General features: G+C 44.0%; 2 protein-coding genes across 3 annotated transcripts; both read left to right on the top strand.

Moving 5' to 3' along the window:
• The first annotated feature begins 219 nt into the window (after positions 1 to 219).
• Positions 220 to 4,630, top strand: LOC125516099 (UDP-D-xylose:L-fucose alpha-1,3-D-xylosyltransferase MGP4-like). Its single transcript, XM_048681581.1, has 4 exons — positions 220 to 758; positions 848 to 1,009; positions 1,083 to 1,298; positions 3,889 to 4,630. The coding sequence occupies exons 1-4, from the start codon at positions 231 to 233 to the stop codon at positions 4,096 to 4,098; spliced, it is 1,116 nt and encodes a 371-aa protein (XP_048537538.1). The 5' UTR covers positions 220 to 230; the 3' UTR covers positions 4,099 to 4,630.
• A 123-nt stretch (positions 4,631 to 4,753) lies between these two features.
• Positions 4,754 to 6,551, top strand: LOC125516110. 2 transcript variants are annotated; one of them, XM_048681587.1, is made up of 5 exons: positions 4,754 to 4,989; positions 5,096 to 5,261; positions 5,392 to 5,451; positions 5,861 to 5,933; positions 6,148 to 6,551. In XM_048681587.1, the coding sequence occupies exons 1-5, from the start codon at positions 4,761 to 4,763 to the stop codon at positions 6,403 to 6,405; spliced, it is 786 nt and encodes a 261-aa protein (XP_048537544.1). In that variant the 5' UTR covers positions 4,754 to 4,760; the 3' UTR covers positions 6,406 to 6,551. The 2 variants fall into 2 exon arrangements, with proteins under 2 accessions (XP_048537544.1, XP_048537550.1); XM_048681593.1 differs by lacking the exon at positions 5,392 to 5,451.
• The last annotated feature ends 3,479 nt before the right edge of the window (positions 6,552 to 10,030 follow it).

A 10,030-nucleotide genomic window follows, 5' to 3' on the forward strand; every position in this document is an offset into this window, starting at 1 on the left:
GAACACATTGGTCATAAAGAGAGATATTTCTTCAACCATGCTTCATAATTTACACTTCTGAGAATACATTGATCAAAATGGAATAGTCGAACAAATTCACTGAATAGAGTGTGTTTTCCCCCCAACTTTTTCAAAGTATTTTCGCAAGAAAAAACTCTTCTCAAAGCAGCACCAAAGTAGATCTACAGCCCGAGGACCGGTAGATGTATTTTGCTGGAAAACGGGGAGACATGTGCTTCCTTTTCCCACTTCACAGTTCACGCTCTAGCCCCAGCCCCCGATCTCCGGCAATGTCGCTCCACCAGCGGCCGCACCAGAAGCCGCTGGGCGCCGACTCCCTCCCCGTCTCCACGACCCTCGCTAACGCCGCCCCTTCCCGCCCCCTGCCCCTCCTCACGCTCCCCTACCTCTTCTCCCTTCTCGCGCTCCTCCTCCTACTCGCCCTCCTCTTCCCCTGGGGGCCGCCCCGCCACTCCGCGCTGGCCTCCCCGTGGCGCTCCTACACGCTCCAAGACGCCGCTGCCTTCGCCGCGGCCTCCGGCAACGGCACCATCATCCTCGCCGCCGTCTCCGGGCCGTACCTCCCCTTCCTCTCCAACTGGCTCATCAGCGTCCGCCGCGCCGGCCGCGCTAACCAGGTGCTCGTCATCGCCGAGGACTACGAGACCCTCGAGCGCATCAATGCCGCATGGCCCGGCCACGCCGTCCTCGTGCCCCCCGCGCCCGACGCCCAGGCCGCCCACAAGTTCGGGTCACAGGTGGGGGAGAAATCTCGGTTACCTTACTCCCCACCCAAGCTGTTCGATGAAATGTCCATGTGCGTGACTGTGCCTGCTCTTGTGTGCAGGGCTTCTTTAACTTCACCTCGCGGCGGCCGCGACACCTGCTGCAGATTCTCGAGCTGGGGTACAGCGTCATGTACAATGACGTCGACATGGTGTGGCTTGCCGACCCGTTTCCATATCTAGTCGGCAATCACGAGGTCTACTTCATGGACGACATGAGTGAAGTACGTACAATTGTTGTGTTTGTCGTTGGGGCTGTTGGAAGAGTATTTGATGATGTGGGAATTGTTGGTGCAGGTGAAGCCACTGAATCATTCACATGCGCTGCCGCCGCCAGGTAAGAAGGGGCGGCCATACATTTGCAGCTGTATGATCTTCCTGCAGCCAACAGAAGGGGCAAAGCTGTTGATGAGGAAGTGGATTGAGGAGCTCAAGGAACAGCCCTGGTCGAGGAAAGCGAAATCAAATGATCAGCCAGCATTCAACTGGGCTTTACTAAAGACTACTGGGCAGGTTAGGCATGAACATTTAAATGTTTTCTGTGGCAATTGAATTTGAACTTTATTTCGTTGCATTTGCTTGAACTGAGCATATTCATTTGTTTCTTCGCTTAAACAAACTAGTGGCACAGAGTTATCTGGTAAATGGGTTCAGGGCTGCTTAAAGTTTAAATTGATTTTCGTGTATGCTCTTTAGTCTAGGCCAGTTGAAGTACCGAGGAACTCAAATTTTGATATCAATCTGGATCGTATATAGGCTTGTTTAAAAATGTACACAATCTTTGCCAACACTTTCCTGTACATTTTTTTAGAAGTAGCACTGATGTTCCAAACTTCTAATATATGATTTTTTGTGTGGTGCCATGTGCTAATGTGTTATTTCGGTTTGTCAAACTATCAATATACCGTGTGCCATAAATGGATGTACCTCTACATGTGCATCACTGCGGTTGTGTGAGCTTGTGTTTTGCAGTTGTTATGTATTATCTTATCATTTTTGCCAGTGTTTTTTTATCTCAAGGTAAGCGGTAGGGAGAGACTCGCTCCTTGAGGGACATGACGTAGCAGCATTAGGTGGAGTCATGTTGAACTTGGACTTAAGTTCTTCACTTCTTTGTGTCTCAAATTGTCCAACCAGGCTCAAGTCCTAGGTCGAACAAACTCCCTAGGAGTGCCATGTGCTAATGTGTTATTTCGGTTTGTCAAACTATCAATATACTGTGTGCCGACTTCGCAAAAAAAATAATACCGTGTGCCGTAAATGGATGTACCTCTACATCCATTTTTGCCAGTGTTTTTTTATCTCAAGGTAAGCGGTAGGGAGAGACTCGCTCCTTGAGGGACATGACGTAGCAGCATTAGGTGGAGTCATGTTGAACTTGGACTTAAGTTCTTCACTTCTTTGTGTCTCAAATTGTCCAACCAGGCTCAAGTCCTAGGTCGAACAAACTCCCTAGGAATGCCATGTGCTAATGTGTTATTTCGGTTTGTCAAACTATCAATATACCGTGTGCCGACTTCGCAAAAAAAAAAATACTGTGTGCCGTAAATGGATGTACCTCTACATGTGCATCATCACGGTTGTGTGAGCTTGTCTTTTGCAGTTGTTATGTATTATCTTATCTTTTTTGCCAGTGTTCTTTTTATCTCAAGGAAAGCGGCAGGGAGAGACTCGCTCCTTGAGGGACATGACGTAGCAGCATTAGGTGGAGTCATGTTGAATTGGACTTAAGTTCTTCACTTCTTTGTGTCTCAAATTGTCCAACCAGGCTCAAGTCCTAGGTCGAACAAACTCCCTAGGCCAGTCATGATTAGTTTAAATTCTGTTTATTGTGCAAGGTCATGTTACTAAGAGATAAGAGTTTCGAGTCAGATTTCGTGCATGCGATTCGTACCGGACTCGCCGTGGCCGCATACAGGAGGGAGGCAGTGATCAAGCTCATGTCAAGGTGGACACTGCGCGACCGCCACGGCACTAGGCATAGTAGGTTCATAGAGGACAGAATCATGTTCGACCTGTGCTCAAGTTTTTGGTCCACCGAAGTCTCTAGGCTAGTGGGGAACAGTTTAAATCTGTGTTGTGCAAGGTTGGGATACTATGATAAGATAAGTCTGTATTCAGTCTAGAAGATGGATACTATATATATCTAAGCAGTAATGATCTTCTGAGATCTAGCAAGAAGTTATCTTTCTAGTCTTTCTTCTATCCTGCATGTCTTATCTCCTTCACGGCAATGCCAGAGAACCAAGGGTATTATCAACCTCGACCTCCTGTTATCCACGTGTACATGTTATTTTACTGGGACGGGGCACAATCGGGCAATGTGGAGTTGTGGACTTCTCATTTTGTCAGTGGAACATTTGCCGACAACTTTTCTATCAACTAGACAATAGAGTTCGCTGTGTAAGCATCAACCATTTATGGGATTTGCTATAGTGGATAGATAGAGGACAATTTAAGAAACACTTGCAATTGTTAGTTAATCATTCATATATCATGAATTACTACAACAAATATGTTAACGACATCATGAAAAGGCACTTAATAGGTTAAAATTTGAACTTCATGAGAAGGTGGTTGAAGTTGATCTTTGACTGATTTCATTTTGCTCGATATCCATTTTAATCATCTCCATCTCCATGTGGCACTTCATGTAAAATGTGGACCGGAGTAACTGTTTCGGCATGGTTTTAGCTTCTACACTGTTATCTTTAATGTGGACTTCAGTTGACATGCATTGGTTGTACTAAGCTTTGCCATGTTTAAAATGTACTTGTTCAGTAATAACTTTTCCAAGGAAGCTCGTAACTGTTACCTATATGTTTATAAATTCCCTAAAGATATAACACTTACCAGTTTTTTTATCAATATCGTTGCTGCGTTTAAGTTTTACTCCCTCAATCCCATAATGTAAGACGTTTTTGGGACGGAGGGAGTAGTTTACATTCTGCAAGTATTTTCTGGAGGTCTTTTATGGATGGAAACAAAGTCATGGTACATGGCAAAGGGTTTTATTCTGTTTTCTCAGAATATTTTCCTGCATCGCTGCCTCTGCAACAGACGATGTCATTTGTAAAACTACTAATATAAGATATGCTTGCAGGTGGATGTGTATTTACTGCCTCAGTCTGCTTTTCCAACTGGAGGTCTATATTTCAAGAACAAAACATGGGTCAAGGAGACAAAGGGCAAGCATGTCATTATACATAACAACTACATAACAGGGTTTGAAAAGAAGATAAAACGCTTCCGTGATCATAAACTCTGGCTGGTGGATGAGCACAGCGACGAGTCACCACTTGGTAAAATATGAGCAAGCTGTACATCTATCCTTGCTGCAGCATCACAATTTTGTAGCTGGTGTCTGCCCAACCAGATGTTGGGTGATTTTCCATCCACCACATGGAATTCAACAATCGAATTTGAACACCGGATCCGCATGCAGAAGACTCCATCTGTACATCAAGGCCCTCAGGAGCTAAGCTTTTTCATGCAGTCCATCTTTCTGAAGTACTCCCTCCGTCCCAAAGTAAGTGACTCAACTTTACACTAACTTTGTACTAAAGTTAGTACAAAGTTAAGTCACTTATTTTGGGACGGAGGGAGTACATTTTTGTAATTGGAAGTGGCTGGTCCAGGAGACGAGTAAGATCTCAGGGCATGAATGAATAGGTTTTGTGGCTATGAGTAGCGTCCAAGTCCATTGATTAATTCACTGGGTCTGTATAGCATTGTAGTTTTGTGAGTTTGTACCATTATTGTTATTAAAAAGCGCAGCATTTTTGTACACTAGACCGCTTGCAAGTACTATTGCTTATCATCTTATAGAGGGCATACTGATTCAATTGCGACCGTGCAAGTTTCCATAATCAACATTCTCATATTTCAGATACGCCTCCAATTATAATATAACAGAATCCTAAGCTAGCGTCGCCGGGAGCCAGAACAAGTCCTGTTGTTGGACCCTTTCCTTTGATGCCTCCCCCGCTTTGCTTTCGGCAGGAGCAACGCCAACGCCGTTGCCTTGGCCTCACACAAGGAACACCGGCGGCACGCACGCCCCCACATATACTCCTCCCCAGCCCCCGTGCTTGCATGTGCACAAGAAACCTCCTTTCTTCTCACCACAGCAGCAAGGAAACCCGCCCTTCCACGCCCACAAAGATCAGATCAATGGGTCAGGCCGTCACCAAGGCGAAGCAAGGTATGATCATCGACGAACACTAGCTACCGGGTCGCGCGATCTCGGGTCAACCATCTTTGCAAATGCTTGCTGGTTTTGCTTCTAACATGACTGATGTTTCTGGTAGAGGCCGGGCGGGCGACGCAGAAGAACGACAAGGACGGCAAGGCTGTGGCCAACCATAATAACGCCAAGGAGCAGCTCATCAAATTTATGGACAACAACTACGACGAAAAGGTCAAGCCTGCCAAAACCTTCAATGAGTTTTACCACGCCATCTTCGAGCTCATCGAGTAAGCCTTTCTTCTCAAGAGCTAGAGAGCATTGCTAGGGAGCTGCTAGTATAACGCATCATTTGTTTTAGTATCTATACAGCCTACAGATTGGTAGTATTATAGTTGAAATATTATTGGATGCCTGCAGGAATTCTCCTTTGATTCCTAAGCCTTTACGGATTAAAAGTTCATGCATGCGCATAAACAGGTACTACTCCCTTGGTACACACAGAAAAACGACGTTTTGGACATGTCTTAAGCCAAACATTGGAAACTTTGACGACTGATATTGACTCCAATATTTAGCTTGGGAACTTGAAAGCCATACGTAGCAGTATAGATTTATCTCGAGAAGTAATTTCTGAATATTACAATTTTGTTTTTCGTTATACATATATTGCAGTAGAAACTAGTCGTCAAAGTTATATATCTGAAAAAATGCGCCAGTGTCCAAAACGTTGCGTTCCAGTGTACCCAAGGGAGTAGTGTAGCTTTCGGTCAGATTCAATGCCGAAATGTTCCTGATCCGTCAGAAGCTCAAATATATTCAGCCAGCTGAAACCTCATCGATGGTGATACCTAACAATTTCTATCTGTTATTTTGCATTCTACTTCAGAAAGTTTTGTGAGAAACAAGGGCAGCTGCAGTACAGGATGCCAACCAAAGATGAACTCGAGAAAGAGTACAAGGTTCGGACACACCCTTTTGTTTTAGAATAATAATACTATAAAGGAGGTTCCTCTGCTTTATTTGGCATAGCTTCTCAACAGAGCTTAGAATCTTTCTTTGGTTTCAAAACTTTTAAATTGCTAAAAAGAAAACATTTGGATGTCATCACAAAATATTGCAAAAGAAAGTAAACCAGGTAGGGGTATTAATGAATTTTGTTTCCCTCTAGTGCAGGCTCTTGGGGGAAAGAGGGACGGAGTAAACATCACAAAGGAGCAGTTCCACAGGATCACCGAGAACCTCGTCACGGTGAACAGCTTCAGCTTCGGCAAGGCCGCCTTCGACGTGCTCGTGGTCCTCTTCGGCGCGCCGATGTGCGCGCTCCTCGTCAAGAGGGTCGTCCCGGGCCTCAAGTCCTTCTCCGACGACGTCGTCATCCCGGTGGCCACCTCCGGCGCCGTCGTGTACCTGGCCAAGACCAACAAGCTGTGACCCGGCGGATTATATACAAGTGTCACTGCTACTGCTAGCTTACCACGAGAAGAAAAATAATGATGCAACTGTGTGGTGGCTCGATCGCGTCCAGATTGCAAAATCTGTAAAAAGTATCTGTAAAGATGATTGAAACTTTAGTGATTTTTCTCTGTTCTTACGGGGGCGTGTGTGTGCCCGCCCCGCGGCAATGTTGCAGTAGAAACGTTTTCCCTTCAAACCAGAAAACGGCAATGTTGAACCTAACGTTGGGAATTACTAACACACAAGTAAGGTATCTGAAAACTGCAGAGGAAACAAAGTAACCTGGACATTTCTCGGTCATGAAAGGAAACATATGCATCAACTTGTATGGAGTAAGTTTGATTAGTCGAAACTTAGGACGAAACTTAATGCTTTTCTTAACTTCGTTCAGCGTGACGCTGCATCTCAAACAACACAACTCATATGTGTTTGAGGTCAAGTGAACCACTCAAAACATCAGCCGAAAATCAACACGCATGAACATCAGGATTATCATGTGAAAAGCCCCCAAGTTGGGGTAAAAACCACGGACTGAAACCATCCAAATATTCTTCCACTATCATCAAATATGAGATGCAAATTTTCTCAAAAAAAAAAAGAGATGCAACAAGTTCTGCTCTAGGTAGCACTAAAGACTCTCATACATCAAAAGTGTTACTCTAATCCCGAGCACAAATGCACCCACATGAATAATAAATTCCGAGGGTAGGGCTTGGGTGTGATTTTACTAGCTCTTCAAAGTCAACCACTCCAAATCACAGATCACTGCCTTAGGCCGAAGATGTATGAACCTAAGTACCAGTTTGTCGAATCCGAGAAGGATTTGTATGAATCTAAACCGGTGTGTATGCATAATTGGGGATTAATTAGGTATAAGGCCGACAGTGGAGCCATTTCTTCTGTCTTCTCTTGTTAATTAGGAAATAACTATTTGTCAATTTCTAGATTCTGGCCAGCCCAGAAGAAATAAACGGTCATGAACTATGTTCGTGCACGTGTTTTGTGGTGCATTTGGAAATACAGAAATTCCCTAGTTTTTAGCATAGCCAAATTTGCTTGTGTAGAAGGCAGAACCACGACTTGGATTGGTTCGGGTCATTCGGATGCTATAGAGCTAGCTACGATTGATGTATGAACTGCTTTAGTTGAGTAATGCATTATTTCACTCGCAAAAAAAAAATCAATGTCAATTGGTCTGATTTAAAGCAGAATTGGTGGTTGATCCATATAACAATCAATTAATGGTTGATACTCTTCAAGGAAGAACCTTTGGAGAGGGTAAAAACGATCTCGCATCAATTCTCGTCGATCCCCGGTTCTCCCTTTCAACTGATAGTGGGGTAAGGATCGATATATTAGACACTAAAGGTGTTTTAAGCCAAGACGCACTTGCTAAATTGTTGTTAGAAATGGGTTTTGGGGTTTCTTGTGGCCTGAGTACAAACCACAACATGCCCTCTCCTCCGGGGAGTCCGAAGATGATCACCAAGTTCTCCGCTGCACCAAGCCATGTTACTTCCGTGGAGCCGCCTAATATGTCTTCAATGTATCTATAATTTTTTATTGTTCCATGCTATTATATTATCTGTTTTGGATGTTTTATATTCATTAAAATATGCTATTTTATATTATTTTTGGGACTAACCTATTAACCTAGAGCTCAGTGCCACTTTATGTTTTTCCCTTATTTTTGAGTTTCGCAGAAAAGGAATACCAAACGGAGTCCAAACGGAATAAAATCTTCGTGATGATTTTTCTTGGACCAAAAGACACTCAGGAGACTTGGAGATCAAGTCGGAGGAGCCACGAGGTGGCCACAAGAGTGGAGGGCGCGCCCCTTGTCTTATGGGCCTCCCGTGACTCCCCTGACCTAATTCCGTTGCCTATATATTCACATATATTCTCAAACCACCAGAAGTATCCACGAAAACACTTTTCCACCGCCGCAAGCTTTTGTTCCCGTGAGATCCCATCTAGGGGCCTTTTCCGGCATCCTGCCGGAGGGGGATTTGATCACGGAGGGCTTCTACATCAACTCCATTGCTCTTCCGATAAAGCGTGAGTAGTTTACCACAGACCTATGGGTCCATAGCTAGTAGCTAGATGGCTTCTTCTCTCTCTTTGATTCTCAATACCATGTTCTCCTCGATGTTCTTGGAGATCTATCTGATGTAATCTTCTTTTGCGGTGTGTTTGTCGAGATTCGATGAATTGTGGATTTATGATCAGCTTCCTATGAATATTATTTGAATATTCTCTGAATTTTTTATGCATGATTTGATATCTTTGTAATTCTCTTTGAACTATCAGTTTCGTTTGGTCAACTAGATTGGTTTTTCTTGCAATGAGAGAAGTGCTTAGCTTTGGGTTCAATCTCGCGGTGTCACTTCCCAGTGATAGTAGGGGCAGCAAAGCACGTATTGTATTGTTGACATCAAGGATAAAAAGATGGGGTTTACATCATATTGCTTGAGTTTATTCCTCTACATCATGTCATCTTACTTAATGCGTTACTCTGTTCTTCATGAACTTAATACTCTAAATGCAGGCAGGAGTCGGTCAATGTGTGGAATAATAGTAGTAGATGCAAAATCGTTTTGGTCTACTTGACATGGATGTGATGCCTATATTCATGATCATTGCCTTAGATATCGTCACAACTTTGCGCTTTTTTATCAATTGCTCGACAGTAATTTGTTCATCCACCGTATTATTTGCTATCATGAGAGAAGCCTCTAGTGAAACCTATGGCCCCCAGGTCTATTTTCCATCTTATTAGTTTCTGATCTACTATTTTGAAATCTTTTACTTTCCAATCTATAAACCAAAAATATCAAAAATATTTACCTTTTGCTTAGTTTCATCTATTTTTATCAGATCTCACTTTTGCAAGTAACTATGAAGGGATTGACAGCCCCTTTTATCGCATTGGGTGCAAGTTGTTTGATTGTTTGTGCAGGTATTAGATGATTTGTGCATTGTCTCCTACTGGATTGATACATTGGTTCTCAAACTGAGGGAAATACTTATCTCTACTTTGTTGCATCACCCTTTCCTCTTCAAGGGAAAACCAACGCAAGCTCAAGAAGTAGCACCGCCTCACTCGCCGACATTGCCGATCAAGAAGATCAAGAGCGGGTCCTGCATCAAATTCAAGCTGTGAGCAACGACGAAGCTATGTGGTGGGCTGGGGGAGGGGGCGTGCCCCTCCCTCCCCCGCAAACTTGGATATATCCCTGAAGTATTTTTTATTTGAAGGGCTTAGGGGCCGTTTGGTTGCTACCCTGAGCCCGATTGCCTGGCCGGAGCCTTTGCCTGTATCTTGCCTAAGGTCTGTTTGGTTGATGTCGTGAGATTTTAGCCTGAAGATTCTTGCCTGTTCTTGCCTGTGCAAAGCTGCCCATGTCAGGCCTAAAGAATTGGACGCCTGAGCATGGCTACTCTCCGCTGTTTGCTACCTGAGTCACTCCATATAAAATATTGCTTTGAATGCAGCTCAAGCCAATCATGAGCCAAACACTGTCTGCTTCAGGCGTGGTTTCAGGCTATCAACCAAACACTGCTTTGAAAGAGAGATGTGCCACTGCTCTGAAAGAGAGAT

This window comes from Triticum urartu, chromosome 1 (assembly GCF_003073215.2).
Source record: "Triticum urartu cultivar G1812 chromosome 1, Tu2.1, whole genome shotgun sequence".
NCBI classification, from domain to species: Eukaryota; Viridiplantae; Streptophyta; class Magnoliopsida; order Poales; family Poaceae; genus Triticum; species Triticum urartu.